At 40.3% G+C, this 26212-nt stretch overlaps 1 protein-coding gene across 1 annotated transcript in view; it reads right to left on the bottom strand.

The window, feature by feature from the left end:
• khdrbs2 (KH domain containing, RNA binding, signal transduction associated 2) overlaps positions 1–26212 on the bottom strand; it is a gene marked incomplete at its 3' end in the record, with an annotated part of 93606 nt that overhangs the window by 14293 nt on the left and 53101 nt on the right. The window contains exons 4-6 of the mRNA XM_084076740.1: positions 25407–25553; positions 13521–13651; positions 7808–7982 (exon numbers count right to left, since the gene is read on the bottom strand). Of these exons, the coding sequence (XP_083932866.1) occupies positions 7808–7982; positions 13521–13651; positions 25407–25553 (453 nt within the window). The remainder of the gene's footprint in view (positions 1–7807; positions 7983–13520; positions 13652–25406; positions 25554–26212) is intronic.

Genomic DNA, 26212 nt, shown 5'->3' with positions numbered 1-26212 from the left:
TATGCATTTGTTGACCATTGCCATCAGTCCTGTGTCTTACATTAAGACTATGGATTTCATCCAACCTGCAACAACTTCCATCTGCTGTGACTGTGGTGATTTAGTCTTTATACAGCAACACCAACAAGAGGAGGACAGCTGAGTTTTATTTCTACACATACAAGAACAAAGCCCTGCCAAGCAAAGTTTACCCACACAGTGTGTTTTAGAGCTCATTGAGACTGTGTTGGCTGTAAACTCCTTCATGTTTGAGAAGTATTTCTTGCTGCAGATGTCCCCCAGTATGTTGGTCTGTTCGAGCAGGATAAGAACCCATGCTTACGATACATTTCAACATACAGACAGTACATAGACTAAATCTTATTCATACAGTACATGCCTCCACTGAGACTTCCACAATTTCATGAACACACAGAATGCACACAAACAAACACCGCCCGCCTGCGGCAACTTCAACTTTGATTAACCCCAAGCTGTGCGTGTGCGTGTGTGCGTGTGCGTGTGCGTGTGCGTGTGCGTGTGCGTGTGCGTGTATGCCCGGCAGAACTTGAACTTTATATACTGTAGTACTGTATGTGTTTATGTGAGAGAGAGAGATTGATTGATACCTGGAGGGGATCGAAATATTTGACTGATTTGAGACCCAAAATGCATGAAATATAATAGGTACAACACTTTTGGCCAGGTGACTTAGAAAGTTCCTCCCAACCTTCACTTTATGGATTAAAGGATGTTATGAATCATCTGACAATAGAACAATTTCACTAGAAGAGTTTATGTCCTGAAATTTTACAGTATCTGGCAGCGGGCCTTTTCTGACTTATAAGGATAAGATTGATACTACTAGTGTCGTCCCTCCAAGAAAATTGACAGCCTTTTTTCCTTTCTTTTTTTTTACGTACTTAATGACCGGAGTCCCCTAGGGGTTTATACTAGCCCCTACTCTTTTTCCCACTACACTAATATCCTTGCCGAAAATAGCTAATCTACTCGCTCTCTCTCCCTCTTAGCTATTTTCGCAGAATGTTTGCCCCAGCATAGGGACGCTAGGGTTCTTGTAGTAATTTCTCTCTCTCGCTCTCTCGCTTAGCTGTTTTAACCAAATGTTTGCCCCAGAATATAGTTAATGTGGTTAATTATTATTCCCCCTTCCTCTCTCTCTCTCTCTCTCTCTCTCTCTCTCGTTTGCCTGATTTGTTAGGTTAACAATAGGGAATCTATGTATGTACGATTGATGTTATTTTTGAATGTTAAAATCATTGTGCAGTGGAGCTCAGAGACGGGGCTACGGGGTATACTTTGGGTGGGTGGAAGAGAAGAAGACATTAGTTTGAGGGAATGTCTGAATCTATGTTTATGGGTTGTGTTGTAAAAGAACACAAAGGCCCTTGTGAAGGAATAATGTTCTTCTTTCATTTTGACATACACAACCTTATCGCTTTGTATCAACGGTAAAGGAGCCTCTTGAGCCTGCGTTACAGTTCTTATGATTGCACACATTCTTCTCACATGCCTCGGATTAGTTCTGCAACCTGATGCCGGTGAATGATCGATTGCTTTGTTTTCTTAAGTAGACACAATTAATTAACAACACTGTACAAATATTGGCAGATCATTATCAGCTGTTTATTGACAGCTGTGCGTGCCTCAAAATGTCTTTAATCACAATTAAAGTTACAGAAATCTGAAAAGAATTTACTCACGCAAGAAGGCAGCTGTTTGAAGAATGCATTCATCAACTATCCATGCAAGACTTATCAATTGACCATATGGGAGGAATGGATGAACTGTTGCATTAACCCCACACTGCTTCTGATCACCCATGCATACACGCGCACACTGGTTATACTCCTGGAACATCTGGAGTTGCTTCACTTCAGTTCAGTTTGAATCCCCCCGCCCCGCTTTCGTGGTAAGTAAGATACTGCAGTTGTTTTTAAAGGATCTACACCATGAATTTAAACAAATATATTGGATATTTAATATCATATTGTTCATGTCCCTCAAACGTTTTTCAAAAGGTTTGAGCCTAAATCAAGCCTCAGATATACTCATTCCAACTAACTTCTCTCTGGCTTATAAAGCACTTTCACCTGCAATACCACATTGTCCTGTTTGGCACGGGGCGCTATTGAGCCAGTTTGTATGCATGTTATCTCCTGGTTCTGTGAGGAAACTTTTTTTTTTTTTTGGAACTGAAGAAACGGGGGGAATTGTACCAAACGTGACGTCACGTTCGGGTGAAAATCAGTTTGGTCTGTTTTGAGACCAATTTACAGAAAACCCCAGATATGCTGTGAAAGCCTGAGTGTTCAAACTGGGGTGTTTTTGGGGGATAGAAGAGAGGTAGGGGAGACCAAAAACACACAAAAAAGAAGGAAAAGTAAAAATTCATGGTGTAGTCCCTTTAATCAATACTATCCTTTAACGGGAACAATAATGGTCAATGTCACTGTATCAGTTTTAAGAGAGACAAAGACAACAAGACAGTGTCCATTAATCACAACTGTCTCTGGAGAAAATCCCTGCTCCACGGCATAAACACTGGTCTAAATTCACCAGGGGTCGTGGCACTGGCAACATACATTAATATCTGAACCAGTCCCACAGAGCGGGCCTGACTCACATACGGTGCACTCCTGAAATGTCAAGGTTATTAAATGGCGGAAGTGCCAAGCCAGTGAATGCATAACGACCAATTTAGGCGTGCAATTGGTGTTTTGCAGTGGTGGAAAGTAACTAAGTACTTTAGTACTTAAGTACTGTACTTAATTACAATTTTGAGGTATTTGTACTTTACTTGAGTATTTCCAATTTCCAATACTTTTACTTCTACCCCACTACATCTCAGAGGCAAATATTGTACTTTTACTCCACTACAATTATTTGAAAACTTTAGTTACTAGTTACTTTTCAGATATAAATGATTACGTTATAAAACATCCATTAACCACTCTAGCCCTATTTTATACCTAGGCTATTTGAAAATAGCAGATCTACAAGCTCACAACGCATCGCGACGCGTTGTGAGCTTGTAGAGCGGCTATTTTCAAATATCTTAGTACTTTTACTTTTGGTACTTTAAGTACATTTTGATGCCAATGCTTTTGTACTTTTACTCAAGTAAATTTTGAATTCCGGACTTTTACTTGTAACGGAGTACTTCTGCATTGCAGTATGGATACTTTTACGTAAGTAAAACATTTGAGTACTTTTTCCACCACTGGTGTTTTGGTAAAACACTAGATAGGGTGACATTTCTCATGCAACATATAAACACAAACCTGTTGTTTGTGTTCAGACAATCCGTATCAAATGATGTTCTAATTAGAAACAGAATTTTTGAATATTGAGTGACTGAACATTATAGCAACACCATATCCCCAAAATACCAGCACCATGTTACAGTACATAAAAGTAGCCGTTTCCAGTATTCAAGCCAGTATTCAAGACTGTCTTGAATACTGTCTACATGAACTACATGAACTACTGAAGGATTTTCTTTTGGCCTAATTAGTATTCTGTAATAAACTTTCTATCTGAAGTTAATACACTATTCTGCATAGCAAAATGTGGAAGAGCCTACATTTGCACTATTCATTAAAATTAACAAGCCAGCACCATTTACTCAGTAAGAATAAGTTGTTTGAAAAATAGGCCAACACCAACAGCGAGAGTGAATTGAGAGAAAATAATGTCTTGACCACTTTGCACTCCATTTGCTCAACCCTCGAAAATCTATGCAATTTATTTAATGGCTGTCACGTTTAGCTCTTGAACATGAAACTATCTTGGCGTCTGAGTGAAGGCTAATTTACAGTATTGTTTTTATACACATTTATACTGTAGGCAAATATCGTACACAAGAAGAGTCTAAATACTGAACTACTCAACTTGATCAAAATGGTTTGAACCGACTGACATTGCCATTCTGGCTGAAAATGGAAAAGAAATCTAATCCTGTGGATCTTGGGATCCACTTGGGAACGGCGAGGCTCCAATGCGGATCTCAGACTTCATGCGCCCTGCCTGTTACGTCAGTTGTCTATGACATCAGTCATCTTTTACATTACCTATGATATGACTCCATATTTTCAGCCCGATCAGAGAAGAATATGCAAAAAAAATTCCATGGAAATTCAGTCAGTAGTTTTCAAGATATCAGGCAGAAACCTTGTATCTCCTTATTTTATGTTTTTGTGTTTTTTCCCCCTGTAAATTGATGTCCTAATTTGTAGTACAAGAGTTTCACGGAAATGTAGCAAACATCTACAAGCTCACAACTGGTCGCATCGTAGCACGTTGCGAGCTTGTAGATCTGCTATTTTTGAAACATTTTGAAAGTGAAGGTGGTTAAGTGTGTGTGTGTGGGTTTTATAAATACTGAACCAATGACAAGTATTAACAAGAGCATGTAACTATTGGATCCACGTTTTTTTTCCTGAAAAGTAACGCTTTTGGATACAAGGTTTCCACTGAACAATGACGATACTGTATGTTGTTTGGGACCAAACTAGTGGACTGAGAGATGGACAGACCGGCGTAGCCTCCATAGCGCCCTGCCACTAGCGGGCTAAAAAATATGTTATTTTTGTCATACAACTCTTATCGAAGGGGTCGTACAATTAATTATAAATTAACCACTGAAGGCCTAGTATATACTTTGTCATACAATGAAGAGCGTAAACAGCAGATCTACAAGCTCACAGTGTGTCATGATGCAATGCATTGTGAGCTGGTAGATCTGCCATTTTGGCTATTTTTGAAGATTTGTGAAAATGTAATGACGTATACCCACAATGGGATGCCAGGTTAAAGACAGCCTGGTTTTGTGCTCCATAGAAGTATGTGTGTGTGTGTATGTGTATGTGTGTTCCGCAGGATTTTAGTGGATGAACAACAAGAGGTGAGCCATCCTGCACTCCTGAGTGGTAAAAAATACCCTGACCCAATGTACGCAGGTCTCACTACAACAACACTCTGGGAGAAACACTTTCAAAGATAATTGAGTACAGGCGTAGAGGATATAGCAAGGTGAGATGCGCGTGTGTGTGTATGTGTGTGTGTGTGTGTGTTTGTGTGTGTGAGTGTATGTGCGGGGGGGGGTACGGGAGGTTGGAATAGTGAGAAAACATTACAATCATAAATTATAAAGAATGCATTGACATACAGCCACTCTCATCTTCTCTCTTTTCATGTGGGGAAGGTCCAAAATGCTGTCCACTCAAGTTTAGAATCAATATCACCCTCTAATAGATACAATTATGGATATTGTCACAGTATCAGTTTTATGAGAGACACTGACAACTAGACAAATTCCATCAATCAAAACGGTCTCCGGAGAAATCCCTGTTACACGATAAGCGTACACACTGCATGTCGTCCTCAGCGAGGCAAATTGGAGAGAGTTGGCGACGGAGACGCCCTGCGTTTTGCTGATCTGTTACTGTGCTCCCCGAGATGAAAGAAAAACAACCAGCGTTGCAATATCATGTACACTTCAAGTGACGGTGTGAGGGGGGAGAAAATTGTGTGCTGAGAAGTCTCGCTACACTTTGGAACTCTTTTAAAGAAAATCGAGCACCGATGTATGTAGATAAATACAGCATAGTCTAGTGCGATTTGAGGGAGAAAAGGTTCAGGACAAACTCGACATTACACAATCCCCTCGTCTCACCCCTGTCCTTCCAACCTCCAATTACACAGAGGAAAAAAAATGTCTAGCTTTTCTTTTTTTTTTTTTACTCGTCGGAAACACACAGGCTCTCCATCCGAACTCAATTTGGTTTGGTAATGAGGCTGTGCTTGTGTATTTCCCCATGCTCTAAAATCCTCAAGTGTTCATTTAACTCTGAGAGTGTACAAATGGACCATTTCGAGTCCATTTGTACACTCTCAGGGTTACATTAACACTCAGGATTTTAAAGCACACAGCGGGCAGACCAATCTGCAATTGCCAGCACACATAGCAGGGCTTTGCTTCTGCCGGAAAGCTCTTGAGGAAATTGACTGGGGAAAGTGTTGCCTCTTTTCTCTTGGATGAAACTTGGAGGAGCTATCACCTTGTGGGTTTCTCAACACGACCTTGAGAATTCACACAATCTGAGAGCACGCATCCTTATAACTTGAGTATTTTCATGCCGAGTAAAGATTCTAAAACCATTCAATTTTAATGGCCATTTGGTTTAGAACATTTGTCGGTCGGGCCGTCCAGCACTTGACTCCTAAACAAGATATCTTGAAAACTACTGGCTGGATTACTATGGAAATTGCTGTGCAACTTCATGCTCCCCGAATGATGAACCATACTGATTTAAGTGACCCTTCCTCTAGCACCACTGTAAGGGCACAATGTCCTCTTTCACACAAGATACCTTCACATCTAATGGGTGGATTGCCATGACAATTGCTGAGCACATTCACGCTCCCCGGGAGATGTTCCCGACTGATATAGGTGATCCAATGGCCTTTCCTCTAGCACCACCCTTATGCCAAAATGTCACTTTTGCACACAGGATATATCATAATGCAATAGGCAGAATAGCAGGGTGAACTCTAGTGATGATGGTGATCCCATGGCCATTCCTCTATAGCGCCACTTTTTGGCCAAAGTTTCCATTGGGGCTAAGCTGCCCTAGCGTGTCTGATATCTGGACTAGAGGGGCGGGTTCAAAATCTGAAAAATTCACAACATTTGGAGCGACGCCCACTGCACTCTGGTTGGTTGGGGAAATGAAACACTTCCTATTCCAGGAACGTCAACAGGCTGGTCCAGGCTCTTATTTTTGAGCAAAAATAAAAAATAAAAGCCTGGAGATCGAGGCTAGGGTGTAATGAGCAGCATGAAATCAGGGCATGAAATCGTTAGAAGTGGCCTGCGGGTCAGGTGCAGCCTGCACTGACCCCTGTCATAACATGGTATATAAAGTGCCCAAAGTGAAGAAAAGGTCACAACACAAGCTTGTTTGTGTTGTATGTTTTTCTAAATGGACTCTTGAGTCTGAACTGATCAACAAGTTGCGATTATGAGAGCCTGTCCGTCTATCACTCCCACCCCCTTATGCTCCATCCCAGGGGTCTTCAACAGGGCGTCCGGGACCCCTAGGGATGTCCTCAGAGTTACTGCAGGGGGTCCGGCGTATCTTTGTGCGGTGGGAAACATTAGCCGAAAATAGCCGATCTACAAGCTCACAGCGCCTTGCGCTGCGAGGCGTTGTGAGCTTGTAGATCGGCTATTTTCGGAGAGTCGGTGTAGAGGGAAAAAGAGCAGACCAAGTACACAGCCAACGGTCAAGTTGACTAAATATTGAGGGTTTAAAGGTTAACTGTCTGAAAATACATTAACATGAATGTGTACTTTCAGACAGTTAATATTTAATCTGCAACACAATTCTACACAATATGTACAGTAGTGGGGGTCACTGCTTCATCTCTCTCTCTCCGCTAGGGGGTCCTTGGCCTGAAAAATGTCGAAGACCCCTGCTCCATCCTACTACTCCTGCCCAAAACTCCCTGCTATGACAGTTGCCACCATCCCCCAGGCCCATAGGAGTTTGTGCAGTGACAAATATCCCCCTCCCCTGACCACGGGCCAATCGTGTTCGTATTAGACGCTCGACACCCTCAGTGGATTTAAAACCCTATCCACCGCGGTGGCGAGCAGCTACTTTACCACCGCGGCCGCCCGAGCGCCATTCATTCGCATTCGTTCGAGCGGATACTCGCATGAATGATTACAGGAAGCATAATTCAAAGAACATTTCCGCCTATCTTTTTTTTTTTCTCCATTATGGGCTCAGAGACTTACGTAGTCGTCGTACGTCTCGTGCGTGATTGATAACAGCGGGATCCTGTATCCTGGATTGGCAGACGCGGTCCTGGCTCGTGGAGCTTTCACCTCCCTGGATAAACTAGGAAGGGTGCTGTGTTTTCCTGCTGCAGCCCGCACCACTGCTGCACCCCTTCCTATACCTCCATGACTCCTGGGGAAACAAACACAGTGGTGGAAAAAGTACTATTTCAATCAGAAACACTCACGTCAAAGTAGATTTAACCAATTATTGCCACAAATGGAATACAGTTAAGCTTGGCGTTAAAGCTCCGTTCTTGGGAGAATATTTCCTGAATTTTGTTGAAGCAGCCTGCTAAGCATATATTCAGGAAATGCTTAAAGGGTAAGACCACTTTGGTAGAGGTTTGGGTTGTGTAGTTACCTTGCCATGATGTAACTCCAAAGGTGGGCAAGAAATCAAAAATAATTTCTCCATTGATTAGAAATTGATAATTCAAAATATGCTCCTCATTGACTTACATTGTACGGTAAAACAGCTCTCAAAGTCACTCTTTTAGCACATAAATGAACCCAAACACAGCTGATTCAGACAATATAGAGCATCACCAAACCCAGTACCGTTTATTTTTTTTATAAAAATGTCAACTTCCTGTTGATTTTACTATTTGAAGATCTGGATCCGGATCCGCCGATCCAGTCCGGGTTTTCTACTTATTAAAAATGGCAAAATCAACAGGAAGTTGACATTTTTATTAAAAAAAAAAAACAGTACTGGGTTTGGTGATGTTCTATATTGTCTGAATCAACTTTGTTTGCGTTCGTTTCTGTGCTAAAAGAGTGACTTTGAGAGCTGTTTTACTGTACAATGTAAGTCAATGAGGAGCATATTATGAATTATCAATTTCTAATCAATGGAGCAATTATTTTTTATTTCTTGCCCACCTTTGGAGTTACATCATGGCAAGGTAACTACACAACCCAAACCTCTACCAAAGTGGTCTTGCCCTTTAAGCAAATCCCCCATAGGGATACAATGTCAACAATAAGCAGTACAGTACATTGACATATTAGTTAGAATTAGTAGATATACAGTACACAGGGCCGGACTGGGACCAAAATTCAGCCCTGGCATTTTGGTCCGAACCGGCCCACCACCCCCCGGGCCGTTTGTCAACGGGGGGGGAGCGTTTTGACAACAGGGGGGGGGTTTCACTGTTTCAGCCCAGCCCTGCACATGAACTCTGCAGCCGCACTGAGGCCCCTGCTGGAAAGCATCCCAGCCCAAACATTAACGTAACTAATAATTGGGCCGCGCGACCCGGAACTGACCATAATAATCCTAATAAAAATATAGAAAATATTTTTCAAAATTTGCCCGGTACGCCAAATGGCCAGTCCGCCCCTGACAGTACATGTACTGTACATGATAAACAGTTGTATTTGAGCCTATGCCAGACTCTAATCAAAAGGTGGAGGCTGGGGTGGAGGAGGAGCTAGCAAAATGCATTGGTTCAGTAACCAAGAAAGACCTAGAGAATATGAAGCCATATTTATAGGAACCTCTTTGCTCATGCGTGAGCTGTGATTGGAGTATGAGTGTGTGACGTAATGACCAGCAGTGCTGTGACTAGGGAATAGAAAGCTGATGTTCACATCAGCTGACTGACAGCTAGTTACAGCTTTGGCGTGCAGGACTTCCGTGTCCTGCATAACGCTATGCTTCATTTTTTTTTTACTTAAATGAAAGTATCAATACGGCAATGTAGAAATAGTAAAAGTCCGGTAAAACAAATTACTTGAGTAAAAGTACAAAAGTATTGGCAAGTACCAAAAGTACAAGTACTCATTATGCAGAAAGTCACGTTTCACAATCATGTAATCATCAGCTTGTAGATCAGCTATTATCAAATAGCCAAAGTAGGCCTAGTGTTGAAGTGGTTAATGCATGTTTTGTAATAATAATCTAAATCTACAAATTGCAGTAAAAAGTGCAATATTTGTCGAAATATAGTGTAGGAGTAGGAGTAAAATTTGAAAATTGAAAACACTCCAGTAAAGTAAAAATCCTTAAAAGTGTACTTAAGTACAGTACTTGAGTAAATGTACTTAGTTACTTTACACCACTGAGCAAACCTTCTTCATTTATATTTGTATAACCTGTATGTAAGAGCTTTATTGATTTGAGTGCATTAACCACCTAACCACATGAACCCTAGCATCTCTTTTCTGGGAACGTTCGTACTAGGCGAACATTCAGCAAAAATAGCAGATCTACCAGTGCACAAGCAGAGCCTTTTCTGGTGGTTCTGGACAACTGCCTATCCGAACGACTCTCTCGGGTCATCTGTAACGTGCGTGGCGAATTTGAAGTCGGACGGTGGAACGGTTCTCGAGATACGTGGATTACAGACGTACATACGTACAGAGATTCCTTGCATTTATTGTAAGATGTTGAAATTCTTTTTAAAGTTTAGATTTTTTTTTATTATTTAAAAAATGTATGAAAATGCTGTGCCCAAAATTTAGACTCCAGGTTGAAAGTGGATATGTAACCGATGAGTGACTTCAATCAATGCAAGATTGATTTATTGAAGTTTTTAGATAGTATGGTCTGTTTCACTCCTTTGTAAACATGACTTTTGGACACGCCGTAAAGTACTTACTTTGATTGCCCTGATGATGAAACAACGCGCTTGCACAGAATCATGAACCCCATCTTTCTCACATTTTCCGCTGAGTCTGCACTTATCGGCACCGAGGGCGGCCATCATTTCCAGGAGTTATGTGCACAGAACGTGCCTCAGTAGACACACATCAAAGGCAAATGGTGCTTGAGCCCTGGTGCCTGAGCCCGGAATGAGCATCGTGGGAACGGATACGGTTTTGTGTTTTATGTTTTATGTTTTATCTGTCGACCAAACATCTCCAGGAGTGCCGGCTGGATTTAGGGTCACAATGAGGTCTATTATCCCATTCAATCCGGAAACGCATCTGTGTCACTTTGGATTTCTTTGGCTTTTCACAAAATAGCAGATATACAAGCTCATAGCGCGCGCTATGAGCTTGTATATCTGCTATTTTTTTTATCGTGAAAATGTGTGCAAATCTTTGAATATAATATTCTACAAATGTCTTCAGGTTTGTTTTTTAAACAACTTATGTTGCTATCAGTGGTGCTCCAACTTTTCCATGTCAAGGACCCCCGAAACGATATGTATTTGACCGCGGACCCCCATCTCAAAATATGCTGTTCCAGGGACCCCCAGAAGCACAGATCGGAATTAAAAAATGTTCGCTTTAAAACATATATATATTCAAAGATTTGCAAAAAAATCTATATTTTTCAAAAATAGCAGATCTACAAGCTCATAGCGCGGCACTCGCTGCCGCGCTATGAGCTTGTAGATCTGCTATTTTTGAATAGCCAAAGAAATCTAAAATGACACATCTATGCGTTCCCGGTCTTAAAAGGTTATTTTGAGAAGTTACATTTTAACGGATGCAGGGAGGCGAACACTATCTACTCCTAGCAGATCCTTCACGAGGTTGCAGTCGCATTGTGAACCAAATATAAACACTCCAAGGAACTACATGGTGCATATTTTTCATGGAGATTTACATTACCATAAGGAGAAAATCTGGGGAGGGAATTGGTAGCGATTTTAAAAATTGCCAACATCAAATGCTGCGGCTGTACTTACTGTAGGTTCTCTGTTTCCCTGAGTTAGAATAAGGTATGATGCTACACTTCTTAAAGGGAAACGTTGTCGATTTTCAACCTAAATCCCATTGTTCTGAGGTGAGTTGAACATAGTATATAGTGTGGAGAAAAATTGCCTGCTGTGTCCGGAGTTTCTTCATGAAATTAAAAAGTATCTACACCCGATGACGGCAAACGTCCTTTGGCAACATTTCCCATTAAGGGATGACCAGACCAAAAACTTGGCTCAGGTAGAAAATACATAGGTAGTGTCTTCTGAAAAAGGTCTTGTAACTTGCATTCTTCAGTTCTACAGAACGTAGGTTAACTGTGCTAGATTATTTAAACCAAAGTCCAAGATTCAAACCTGTGAAATGAGGTATATGGAATCACCATTTGGTTCCATTTGTGCACTCCCAGAGTTAAATGAACACTGAAGATTTACAGAGTAGCAGTGGTGTAAAGTAACTACAGTGTAAGTACTAAGTAGGCCTACATCTAAATGTTGTTAAATGTGGTTGCAGCCAAACAACGTGTAGCAAAATCAGTGGAAAGTAACTAAGCACATTTACTCAAGTACTGTACTTAAGTACAATTTTGAGGTATTGCTACTTTACTGGAATATTTCCAATTTTTTTTTTTACTTCTACTCCAATACATATCAGAGGCAAATATTATACTTTTACTCCGCTACAATTATTTGAAAACTTTAGTTAGGGGAGAGTGAGATAATGTGAGACACAGGGTAAAGTGAGACACCCCCCTTATCACCTGACCACAACACCTGTGTGGTCATATGACCATTAGATTTTGAAGCCCCTCCCATTTCCCACTTACCATGGTGGAGAGGACCTCATTGTGCTGTAGTAAGCATGTTTTTTTCACTAAAATATGTTTTTTGCATGTAAAAGTAATTTTTTGGGCTGTCAACATAATCAGCTGTTGTGTCAAAGAAAATTGATTCAGGTAGAAAAACGTATGTCATGCATGTTGATGAACTACAAACCTATACATCCATGTGATTAATGCTAATTGAAGATTAGCCAGAATTGCTAAAAGTGGTCCTTTTCACCAAAATGTGGCTGTGGGGTAAAGTGAGACAAATGGCTTGGGGTACAGTGGGAAACTGTCTCAAAGTTAAGTTTAGTACTTAAACATAGTTTAATCTAATATTGGTTTGATAATCCAATTGGTTTGATAATCTAATATTGGTTTGATTGTTTAAAACTGGTTTGTCTCGGTTGGGGTAAAGTGAGACACCTTCCAATTGTGTAGAGCAAAATGTGCTTAATGACCAATTGCCATGATTCTGTTACTAGTCTGACATTAGTTCTGGAATGTGTGGTTGTCAAGCTAGCTGTCGGTATTCTAACTGTTAGAACATGTGTTTTTATGGTAGTTTTAAACTGAAAAAAGTAAGTGGATCAGTTTACCCCATTGATTTTTCTGGTTTGTCTCGGTTTACCCCAGACCTGGGGTAAAGTGAGACACCAAAAAACTTTTTTTTAAACAATCATATTTTCACTGCCCTTTGTCTTGAATACATTCTGATCATTTCCATTGTTAGGAAACATCCCAAATGTATGGGAAATGTGAACATTTTACTGATATATCATTTTATCTCACCTAGAGGGGAGAAAATGTAAAAAATGTCTCGCATTACCCCACTCTCCCCTACTAGTTACTTTGTAGATTTTGATTATTATTAGTTACAAAACATACACCCACTTCAGCCCTATATACAGTTCAGCCATTGGAAAATAGACGATCTACAAGCAAAAGATTTGTATACATTTTATACATTTGAAAACTTGTGAAATGGGACATTCTGCACAATGAGTACTTTCTACTTTTGGTACTTTAAGTGCCTTTTCATACCGATACTTTTGCACTTTTTACTCAATAAAATTTTGATTAATTCCGGACTTTTACTTGTAACAGAGTATTTCTACATTACAGCATTGATACTTTTACTTAAGTACAAAATGCTAGTACTTTTTCCACCACTGGAGCATAGTTCTGTTATACCTTGTGGATACGGTGGAGGTTGGTCGTAAGCTCCGTACAAGAGGAGCGCTGGTCCTTCGACTTGACTCATCAGACCCATTCAAGTAGGACAGTTCTCTTAGCTGCTGCTGTCTGATCTCATCATTGTAGTCCTGTGGGAACAAAAACAGTGGCGGATAGTATACCTTAACTCACTGAGTGCCAGATTTTTTTATTTATTTTTTACGTTTGGCAATTCTGGCACTCAATTTTACTACCTATGAGTATGTAAAAGAACAAAAACGAATAAACAAAAAACATTTCTATATGATGTTGTCCCAGTGCCAGAGTTTTTTTCACAGAAAACAAAAAGTGCTTAGGAAGCGAGATACAGCCTTTTTCATTTCTAAGTTAAACAAGGAGTGGATGGAGCTGCAAATCTTCAGATGATGATATCTTTCTGGTTCTGGACATGTTTCATTTTTATTTTTTTTACTATTTTTTCAAAAACACGTCATTGGCACGTTGAGCCATAGCGGTAAAAACACGTGAAACACGTTAATGGCACTCAATGAGTTAAGTACTGTACTTGAGTATTTCCATTTTTTTCCATACTTCTACTCCATTACATCTCTATTATATCTCTATCATATTTTTTACTTTTTACCCCACTACAATTATTTGGCAGCTTTAGTTACTATAACTTTACAGAGTTAAATTATTACAAAACATCAAATTATTATTACAAGACAAACCACAAACAAGCCCTATTTTATACCGCTATTTTGCAAGAAGTTTGACAAAAATTGTAGTACTTTAATTAACTTTAAGTGTGTTTTGATGCCAATACTTTTGTACTTTAACTCAAGTAAAACTTTGAATACAGGACTTTTATTTGTATTGTATAGTATTTCTATACTGTGGTAGTGCTATCTACTTATACCACTGGGAACAAAACACACAAGTGGCTTCACATGAGGGAAACAAGGCCATTTGTCTTCAAAACACAACAGGAACAAAAAGCCTATCATTGAGATTAAAAATCTCTTTTACAAGAGTGTCTTGACCAAGACAGGCAGCAGCACATTAAAGCTACGATCCATAACTTTCATGTCCCACCTGGGGTTTGAGCCCGGGTCCCCCACACGTGCACAGAACGTACTATTACTATTGAGCTATAAGACAGAAAGCCCAGTTTGGTGGAGGATATATTGCGCTTTGAGCTTCATGCGGCTAATACGATGATCTCGTCAACCAGTATGGTCCTCCTACTCGACCACAGGTGTAACAAAATCAGTGGTGGAAAGTAACTAGGTACATTTACTCCTTTAGTACTTTTTCCACCGCTGAACAAAATACAGACATTAAAAGTTCTACTTCACACACGTGCATAATATAGATCAGCAGAATCAATCAAAGCCAAAAAACAAAAGTCAGCATAGCGTGCAAGATCAAAAAGCTAAATTTGATTAGCTCGAGAAACATGGCCTGATTTGCCTTGCCTCCTTCATTCCTTGAACATCGTTTTAAAAAAAACATCTGGTGATGCTCGTTCCCTGAGATTTAAATCCATTTGCAATGAATTCCAAGCTGAGGACACAGCATGCATAAAAAGGCCCTTTTCTGCTTGCAACAGCAGCAAATGTCATCAAATTAAAACTCTCGACAGAAAATACAACGTTTTGCTGAGCACTGATTATTTCATTGAAGAATGACATGGTCAGCCTCGGTTTGGGTGTCCAGCCTGTTGGCAGGTTTTAGAATAATGAACTAGATGAGAGATCGTTAATGTGGGAACAAAATGAGCGAAGAATCCAACAACTGTAAAGCCCATTTCCTAACCTGTACAGCAGGGCTTCTCAAAGTGGGTGCCTTGACGCAAGTCCAGGGGTGCCTCAGAACACTTTGATAATATTTGGAATTTATCAATGTCACTTCAGCTTCACCTTAACCACATAGACCCCTCTTAGTAAAATGGACCCGAGTTTAAACTGTACTTGGTGCGTTCTTTTTCAGCCTACAGTAGCAGTTGCGTTGTGAGCTTGTAGATCGGCTATTTTTTGTGAATGTTCCCCCCAGAATAGGAATGCTGCATGGGGTTTCAGAGTTACAAATGGATAAATTAACTCAGAACTTTTGACAGAATTTTACTGTTTAGTTTCAGTACTTTCGATTTACAGATGCGTTTTGATTCCATTGCTGGAAGAGTGTTTAGAACGAGCGACAACTTGGGTTGTTGAAAGTGTGGACATTATTATTACTAGGACTACCAACCTGAACTTCTGACATGGGCTATTATGTGGCCTGCTTGCTTCACATTTCAATAACCTCAACTTGTCTAGCCTCCTCTGTCTCAGTCAGTCACATCACAGAGATGAGAGACCATAATCAAACAGCCCTCTCTTATCTTCTTCCCATCGTCATTAATGGTAAGGTTTAGGTTAGAACAGGGGTCTGCTGCGAGGCGTTGGTGTAGAGGGAAACTAACAAGTCAAACAAGTCTATGACGCTATCCATGAAATCTATGAAAAAGTTTGATCTGCAACACAATTGTATACAATATTTAGTGAGGGGTCAGTCCCTGCTTCATCTCTCTCTCTCTCTCTCAGCAAGGGGGGTCCTTGGCATGAAAAACATTGAGGACCCCTGGGTTAGAACAACACTGGCAGTGGGAGGTTGGGATCAGGCATTGCCGTTGTATGCCTCTGCCAACCGTTTGCAGTTTACATACGTCTGTCTCATATACTGTAGTGGCTGTAGTAAAGACTTTGAAGCAATTTAATGAATGTGATTTGTGAAGTCACAGTGACCTTGACCTTTGACAACCAAATTGTAAGCAGTTCATCCTTGAATTTGTGTCAATAGAATTTAAATGAAATTCCCTTCAGGCATTCCTGAGCTAGCATTTTTCATGATAATGGGACGTAGGCTACATATTGTACTGTATGTAGCCTACATATATATGGATGCACGGATGTACGGACAACCTGATAACATAATTATTGCCTCTGGCCACGGCAATTGCCGGTGGAGGCATAAAACAACTTTGCTGAAGAGGGGAAATATTTCGGTCATGTTATTGTTGCCTTTTTAAGGACAACTCTGCACTATGGTGGTTGAAAAAGCTTTTCCTGAATGTCTCAAACGTGGCACTTTTTATTTGGTACCTTTCTATTTTGAGACAGCTTATTTTGGACTAAAATGTGCTGCTTTTAGTGAAATTCAACAAATTACAGTTCGGATTGGAGGATGGTTTCAAAACCGGAGGTTATCATTTTCTACCTGGTCTGCTACGGCACAGGATGTAGTAAAACAATATTTCCAGTTTATAGGCTATAATCAATTTCTATGTTCACTAGGAGTAAAAATCATAATATTAAATAAGGGTGCCCTTTCATATAAATTACTACAGGAAAAGCAATTTTCTCTTTTTCTTTATGCACTCAGCAGCCTGACATTTCCAACAATTTTATGTAAAAGATAATTGCAGTCTTCTCATGGTTCTAAAGCATTCTGTCTGTACTTGCCATCTAATACGATATGGATGAAAATTGCATAGCAGATAACGGGAATGGATAACACATTATTCATTGTCTGACAATGAATAATATAAATTGGGGTTATTTCCTACTGGGGTTATTTGTAAAGCCTGTAATATTGATATAGGTATAATGATATCTGAGAATATCAGCCTTGCATAGCAGATTAACCTTGACTGGCTTTACAGAGGTCAAAATGTTATAACATTACACAGTGAACAATAAAGGCAGCCTCCGCACACTAAATGCTGTGGGAAAATCATATTTTCTATCGCAAGACCTTCTTCAGGCATATGGCCGAAAAAATCTGATTTTTGCACAGAGTAGAGTGTGCAGAGTCTGCCTTTTTTGGTCCCCTTTGGCTCCAGCACCTCACCCGAGTGTACTGGCAGATGAGCGGTGTTTGTTTTTCACTTATCTGTATAACATTACACAGTAAATTGTGTTGATTTAACTCCGATATTGTAATTGCAAGAATCCATCCATCACATTACAATGGATAAATTAATGAGAATTTGACTTTGCACAATGCATTGTTTTTTTGTAAAAAACAAAAAACTAAACAAAGGTCGATCAACAAAAAAGTATTTTTTCAGTTGGAAACTACAAAAAGTGCTCCTCGGAGCACAGGTCTCCGCCAGGTCAGGTGTGTTATTGTGGCCTCCTGGTGGCGCTATAATAGGCCAATGTGAAAAGGGTGTCATTTCTTCTTAGGCCTTTACGGCAATCGGACACTGCATTCATGATTTTGTTCCAAAAATGTGTTTTGCTAAATTAGACCTGCTGGTGGCGCTATAACAGGCCAATGTGAAAAGGGTGCCATTTCTTCCTCGGCCAATTTGCATGATGTTTGGATACAATCTGTAGGAGTACTATAAAAAAATGGGTTTTGCACAAATCGGCCTCCTGGTGGCGATATAACAGGCAAATCTGTAAAATCTGGGGCTGAGGTTCTGAATTGGCAACCAGGGAGTGTGTGTACACAGTTTCGCAGCGACCGGGCCAACGGTACCAGAGATTAGCTGCTTGCGGACAGACAGGACACACGAACGGACGGACGGATGGACAAGGGGTAAAACATACTCTCTCGCCCTGCCTTTCGGCCTGGCGGAGACATAATTTGACTTTGCACGATGCATAGTTTTTTTGTAAAAACAAGACAAAAAACTAAACAAAGGTCGATCAACAAAAAATAATTATTTCAGTTGAAAAAAAATACATTTGTGGAACAAAAGGGTTGCACAATGAAGCATAACTTAGCCTTAATAACATTTAATCATTAGATACTCTCTAAAGTAACAGTCGCCAATATGAGCTTTTCCCAGTTGTAAAAGTTAAGCTGTAGACACAGCGGTATGAATGAGTAAATACAGAATGAAAGACAGATTTGATATGACCTGGGGAGAGCCAGTAAATGAGATCCATTATGATCACACGTGTCTGTTGTTTTTCTGTTTGTTATCCTGCATTCTGTGGATAACCAAGCTGTTTGACTGAAATAAATGCACTCATGCGTATTCCTCTAAGGTCTTGAAGGATAATAGGAAATTATTTCATAATTTCAGAATTAATTAAGAAAATGCCATAATTCCACCAGTTCCATTCATGAATAAACACACAAATAACAATAGAAAGGGCAGAGCATATCTCCACCGGGTGCTCTAAGCAGGGCCCTGTAGGTTGTGGGTTGCAGCCGTCAGGACCAGAGGAAGCTGCAGGAGGAAATGGGATTTCCACCACCACACTTTTCACATTTGTGACCCAACTCTGGCCAGAAGTGAAAGTGGTTTTGGAGGTGAGCTCTACAGAGACCACTCAATTTGCAATCTGGGAAGCCATTCGATGTAAACAATATATAAATACATTTAAAAAAGAATCTTTGAGAGATTACTCAACTTGTGATTGCAAAAATATGTGCTCAGATTATGCGTTCATGATTTTTGTTTGTTTGAACAAAATCTGACAAAATACTGACAGCCATGAGGCCGATTTAAAAGATTGGAGTGAAGTGGAGTGTCTTCCTCATCTTACTGGCAGCATGCACAAGAAATTTGGCGTGTATCGGTCCAGTGGTTTTATTGATACCACTGGATCATTGTGAGCTTGTAGATCGGCTATTTTCAAACGGCCGAAATGATACAGGGCTGAAGTGATTAATGTATGTTTTGTAATAATAATCCAAATCTGCAACTAACTAAAGTTTTCAAATAATTGTAGTGGAGTAAAAGTACAATATTTGTCTCTGAGATGTAGTGGAGTAGAAGCACAAATATTGACAATTGGAAATACTCCAGTAAAGTAAAAGTACCTCAAATTATTGATAGTTAGGAACTAAATGGAACTCTCCGAGTTACAGACCTGCAAGGGTCTGTAACTCGGAGAGTGTACGAATGGAACCAAATGGACCCTTACGAATGGGGGTCTGTGGGTCCTAAAAATGAATACCTGAGAACTGGGGATCCTTCAAATTAAAAAGTCTGAGAGCCACTGGGTTCAAGGGGCAGAGGTTACGTGCTTGTTGGCTCCGTCCTGTGCCCACAGGGATAGTACACAGTCACCTCCAATGCACACCTGGAGCTAGTTGAGCTCGTCAGGTCACTGGCGCGCAGAACTCGCCGCATGCTGCTTATCGTGAGAGAGATCAAGTACTGGCACTGTAGTGACCCGTGGTCCCTCAGTTTGAGCTTGCTGATTGATTGATGAGCAAACGGGTCAAATGGTAGAAGCTCCCATTAGAGCAGAGCTTTCCTTCTCGCCCGGTTTTCTGTTCTACTGACAAATAGCACAGCCTCTGGCTACACCGCTCAGCAGGGAGGTTATACTGTGTATGCCAGCTGTGTACAGAAGACGGATTATTGTAGGACTGACCACATATGGTATGAACTCTTACTGCTACTATTCCATCACTTGATATTGCCAGTTTAAAATCAGTGGTGGAAAAAGTACTCAGATATTTTACTTAAGTAAAGGTATCAATACTGCTATGTAGAAGTACTTTGTTACAAGTAAAAGTCCAGAATTAAACATTTACTTGAGTAAAAGTACAAAAGTATTCGTATTGGTACTTAAAGTACCAAAAGTAAAAGTGCTAAAATGTTTGAAAGCTCACAACGTGTCACGATGCGACGCGTTGTGAGCTTGTAGATCGAAGTAGAACTATGAGAAGATATAACCCAGGTAAAATAATGTGTCATTATAGAAATATATAAATGATATACGATTAGCAGTCCACTTCCTCCTTTTGGTACGGATGGATTCACATTGCAGCGTTCCGTACTCGAGTACGCATGATCCGGATCTGAGACTACCTCCCCAGGCGGTCCCGGGTACGGTACGGTGATCTGTTTCGGGGAACGGTAGGCAACATTCACACTCTGCCAAGTGGTCCAGGGTGCGCACATGGGACCATAGTCTGAATCCGCCCTCAGAGTTATGGTGGTTGTGGAAATTAAAAAGTCTGAGAACCACTGTGCTACACTAAAATGGAACAGAGCCTGAATCATTAGTATCATTGGTAACACCTGTGAAGGAAGTGATACTATGGTTGCTGTGCATAGAGCCTATTCTCTTTGCCGTAAATAGCCAATCTAGAAGGTCACAAAGTGCCACGTTGTGATGCACTGAGAGCTTGTAGATCAGCTATATTCTGCAAACGTTTGTCTATTTTCATCGAATTTGAGTTCGAGTTCACCTATTATGATGACATGCCCAGAATAGGGATGCCAGGGTTCATGGGGTTAAACAACACATCACAGACTGTCCTGGCACCTGTGTGCACGCCAACAGTATAGTAACTCAATGTTACTTAGGTACATGTACTCAAGTACTGTACTTAAGTAACATTTTGAGGTATTTTTGGGGCGGTGTAGCCGCCCCCTATAAGTGAGTTTTGGACACCGACCAAAGAATTTGTATACCCCCTAACCCTTCCATTGTTAATGCAAATCGATACTTTTGCAAAGTCAGCCAATCACATTACAGCTAGTGTCATCACCACTAACTGTAATGTGATTGGCTGACTTTGCAAATTCAGGACTGTGATTGGCTAGCGAAAAACACATGACACATGTGCAGCCCTATATAGCAGTATGGACTTTAAAAAAGGTAATTTATCCTTTTTTAAAAGTGAGTCATGTTGTGATGACCACACACCGCCCACTTCACACTGGGTGTGATTTTTTCTTTACTGGAGTATTTCCAATGTTCAATATTTTTACTTCTACTCCACCACTACATATCAAAGGCAAATATTGTACTTTTACTCCACTTGAATTATTTGAAAAAATTTAGTTACTCGTTACTGGTTACATGTCGGCTTTCCGACATGTCGCCTTTCCGACGGTTACTAACCCTATACCTAACCTAACCCTAACCCTAACCGCACGCGGAAGCCACGTAGTCGGAGTAGTGGGATGTCGGAATGGAATGCGGTTGCCCTCGTTACTTTGTAGATTTTGATTATCATTACAAAACCACTTCAGACTTATGTATACTTTGGCAATTTGAAAATAGGCGATCTATAAGCTGCTATTTTCAAAGGATTTGTATACATTTTATACAGTTCATACTTTTGTACTTTTACTCAAGTAAATTTTTAATACCAAACTTGTACTTGTAACAGACAATTTCTACAATAGGGTATTGATACTTGTAACAGACAATTTCTACAATAGGGTATTGATACTTTTACTTAAGTAAAACACATGAGTACTTCTTCCATAACTGCACACCAATTAGAAAGCGAGGCAGCAAGTCTAACATCATTTAACACGTCCTGTTTTACCGAGGCAATGCAACAGGGCTGAACATACTAATGAACACATATTTTTTACTTGAATAGTGAATCAGTGTGGTATAATTCAGGTAATGAAATCAGACGGCAAAAGAAAATACGGTATGGAATACAAAATGCTGACCATAAGTGGGACAGGCTGAGGCGGAGTACGAAGTCCCCATTAGAGTGAAAAGTGGTCATCTAAGGCATATTGGCACCAACGTTTTGTTGTTTGTTTGTTGTGTTTGGGAAACCTCGATTGACTCCAACACTCAGGGCCACAATTACATTAATCAAAGGTGCAGTGCAAATTGCCCTGCGCCTTAAGTGGTTTGTGCTGGTAAGGTGCACTGCACGGAATTAATGTCTGATTTACGAAGGTAGCAGCTAATTACTCAATCGCTGAATGGGACCGCCGCCTTCTAGCCACGCTCTGCATGTGAAGTAGAGCTTAACCCATTAAGACCTGAGGCCGATTCTAAATCTTAAACGTTTTTGTGAAAACTTGCGTTGCTATATATCAGTGGTATCATGTCAAGGACCCCCAAAATGATATGTAGCCTATTTGGCCGCCGACCCCCATCTCACAATATTTTGTTCCAGGGACCCTCAGAAGCAAAGATTTGAGTTAAAAATTTGAAAATATATATAAGTTCATATTAACGCCTATTTTTATCTGAAATTGAGCAGAATACACCAATTCAAAGTGCATGAATGTTTCTATGAAATTCCATTGGACTCAGAACACAGGCTGTTCAAGTTTAAGAACAGCAAAAAAGTCACATTTATAACTGGTCCCTTGCGACTTGCCAAAACACAAAATCTGCATACAGCACCTGCATAGCATGTGGAGAGCGTCACATCAAGTGTTCTTTTCATAAATACAGATCTTTGTGTAGATTTTTGCTCAGCATATTTTTCATGTGTTTATCCAGATGGCAGATAGTGTAGGCTAGCAATGCAAGGATGGGAATGTTTTGTGGGAGATACAAAGTTCAAAGTCTTTGATTAAGCTTAATTAATACTTTGTTCTTCAACAGCGATGCACGCCAAAAATAACAGATCTACAAGCTCACACAGGCTTTAGAGTAAATATTGTGTGACTGTTAGATCTATTAGGCCTGTCTTTGTCATTTCTTGATTTGCGTGTTTTAGAGACTGATTGGAAATCTTGTCTCCTTGCTACATTTACTGTCATGTCCACTACAAGATCCCTTTAATATAGCCTGCCTGCACCTGCAAAACTGATCCTCGCACAATGTGGAATCAACCACACTCATATCTCCTCTCGCTATTTATGCGACTCTCCCTTAAATGCATAATGCACACAAGGCGCAATTAAAATGCTAAGCAAACTGCGTTTCTAGGCTTTTGCACCTCACATGTAATTAAATGTTTCTAGGTGCAGAATGTGTCTGGAATGAGGCGCAAAAGGCTTAGTAAAAGGCCTCAAGTCTGTTTCACTAATGATGGTAATCATAGTCTATGGAGTATAGACACCACAATATTTAAATATTCCTCAGACTTCCTCAAAGTCTGACGAAGAGCCTCGTGGCTCGAAACGTTACTCGCAAATAAATAGGTCTGGTGTGCGGATTTATTTTGCTCGTATGCAAGTTCATCAATACAACAAATCTATAGACAAATATATGCAGTCTTTAACCACATGAACCCTAACCCCTATCCCTATTCTGGTCATGTCATAATAACCGAGCATTCTGTGAAAACGGGTTGACATTCGGTGAAAACAGCCTATCTATAAGCCTATTTGCAGTATATGAGCTTGTAGATCTGCTATTTTCGCAATTTGACGTGCAACAAAGTATATGGGGTCTAAGTAATTAAGAATACCCTCCTGTTCATGAATATGGATCTTTCCTACAGACAGTGAGTTATGTGACAGTGGCTCGCTAAAGCAAAACGTGTGACTTGGCCGTCTGGGAGGGTTGGTAGAGTATAATAATGAGCTGTGCCAGGCGGGTGCCACAGCTCCAATTGATCAGAGACTCCCCATTCTCTGTTTGTTTGTTTTTTTATCCCACACAGCAATGGTGCAACCAACAATAGACATCAGTCCGTGGCAGTCCTGCGAGAAAACTCACAGCTTGTTGATGAACACGGTTGAAGGATAGAGACGGCACAAACTTGGAAGCTAATGGGGCTCAAGATAAATGAGCAAAAAAAACAAACCAAAAAAAACAGACAGCGCCACTGACCAAACTCAACATCCTTGTAGAAACCCATGGCTGTTGTTTTTGTCTGACCTTGAACTCAACGATGTACGTACCTAATAAGCTAACCACAGAGTTTTTGCTGCAAGGTATGTGTCCAGAAAAGAGACGGGCAGGAACACGTTTCCCTTCTTTGAGAAATAAGTGAATTATACACCTCTGCTGGTCTTCCCTTGTTTGACAGACGGTGCCGGGGTTTGCTGATTGGGAGTCAGGGAGGACGTGCCTTGCTCTGTGCAGCAGCGGTAACGGAAGCAAGACGTGTTTTAAGACATTGGTTCTCAAAGTGGGGTCTTTGTTATAGCGTCACAATCAAAAACACAAAAATTTACCCCAGCAAAATTTGTTATAGCGTCACAATCAAAAACACAAAAATTTACCCCAGCAAAATTTGTTATAGCGTCACAATCATTTTAACCACTTTTTAAACTATATTTTATACTTTGGCTATTCAAAAATAGCAGATCTACAAGCTCATAGCGCGGCACTCGGTGCTTGTAGATCTGCTATTTTTGAAAAATCTTGAAAATGTGTGCAAATCTTTGAATATGTACTGTATATTTTTTGAAGCGATTTTCCACGGCCAAATACATATAAATTTGGGTGTCCTTGGCATGAAAAAAACACTGTTATAAGAAGTACATTCGACAGGGCTCTTGATGGTGGAAGAAACCGTAAGTACACTCATACAGCAACTCTTCCTGTAGGCATTGCACACTTGAAGCACTATTAATATTTACTGCCCAGACTCGGGGAGGGTACACACTATGCATATTAATTACTGCTAAGTGCTCCAGGCCATACGTTAGAGGAGCCTGGGAGAGGGTTCCGTACTACACTTGTTAATTGTGGAATACATTATATTTTCTTGTTAGCAAGAGCATGCAGTTTAGAATTGCGGTCCCGGTGTCTCTCCATGTGCCTTATATTTGAACTGTTGTGAGCGTCGCTTGGTAATTTGATTAAGTCATTATCTTCACTTGTGACAACGGTACAAATTAATCGGCTCGACTTAGTGCATTTGTAGAAATTATCATTATGCTCCCAACAGGCGTTGAAATTCGAATTATAATTTTCATTTAATGAATGTTCGGTGAAAAACATCATTTCATTTAAATTCCATTGGCGTACACTTGTGAGTTTTTAAAATTGAGCCAAAGCCTCTTTTCCCAGCCTTTTATTTTCCCAGTGACGGACAATTTTTGTGAGCCAAGTCGGCTTAGAACTGTGTAATAATCCATCCCCGAGATAATAAAAATCGAAAATACACACTTGACAGAGCAGCTGTCAAGGTGGAGGTGAAGTGGTGACGCTTCAAAAATGCAGTCATTCCCATTACCTGGACAGATATAAGAAGTTAATGTAAAGATTTGAACTAACTCACTGGAACTAGGAATTTCTTAATCTCCTCCAAGGCGTGACTCATGCGGGAGTAAGCCTCTCCGGGCGGTGCAAAGACTTCAATTAAAACATGAAGATCGTTACTCAAATGGGCGTATTTAGCCTCCCCACTGTCCCGTAACTCTTCTTCCTGCGGATGAAAGAAAACACATCAAGTATTGTTGTCCACACGAAGAGAACTGAAACGACATAATATCAGAATATTTCATTAACCCATTCAGACCGGAAACGCACCTGTGTGTCATTTTTAGATTTCTTTTGGGCTATTCAAAAATAGCAGATCTACAAGCTCATAGCGCGGCACCGAGTGCCGCGATATGAGCTTGTAGATCTGCTATTTTTGGAAAGAAATCGTGAAAATGTGTGCAAATCTTTGAATATATGTATACATTTTTAACTCAAATCTTTGCTTCAGGGGGGTCCCTGGAACAACATATTTTTGAGATGGGGGTCCGTGGCCAAATACATATAATTTCGGGGGTCCTTGTCATGAAAAAAGTTTGAGAACCACTGATATAGCTACATACGTTTTTTTCAAAAAACTGAAACTGAAGATTCCCCAGAATAGCTTGGCGGCGTAGCACGAAAATCGTTCAATTTTGTGATTAAAGCGCCAAATTTGGCAGAAGTGTTGATTGATATTATGTTGAACAAAACTGGATATTGGGACATCACAAATTCTCACCCTGGTGGGCGTGGCAGCCATTTTTCAAAATGGCCACCAGCGGTTGATCAAATCCTCCTAATTTTTGTCCTAGTAAGCTAATATGTTGCGTGATGTATGTGAGT

The sequence above is a fragment of the Gymnoscopelus microlampas genome (genome assembly GCF_963454915.1).
Source record: "Gymnoscopelus microlampas genome assembly, chromosome: 13".
NCBI lineage: Eukaryota > Metazoa > Chordata > Actinopteri > Myctophiformes > Myctophidae > Gymnoscopelus > Gymnoscopelus microlampas.
Note: the sequence above shows the minus strand (reverse complement) of the source record. Positions and strands in the feature narration are given on the sequence as shown.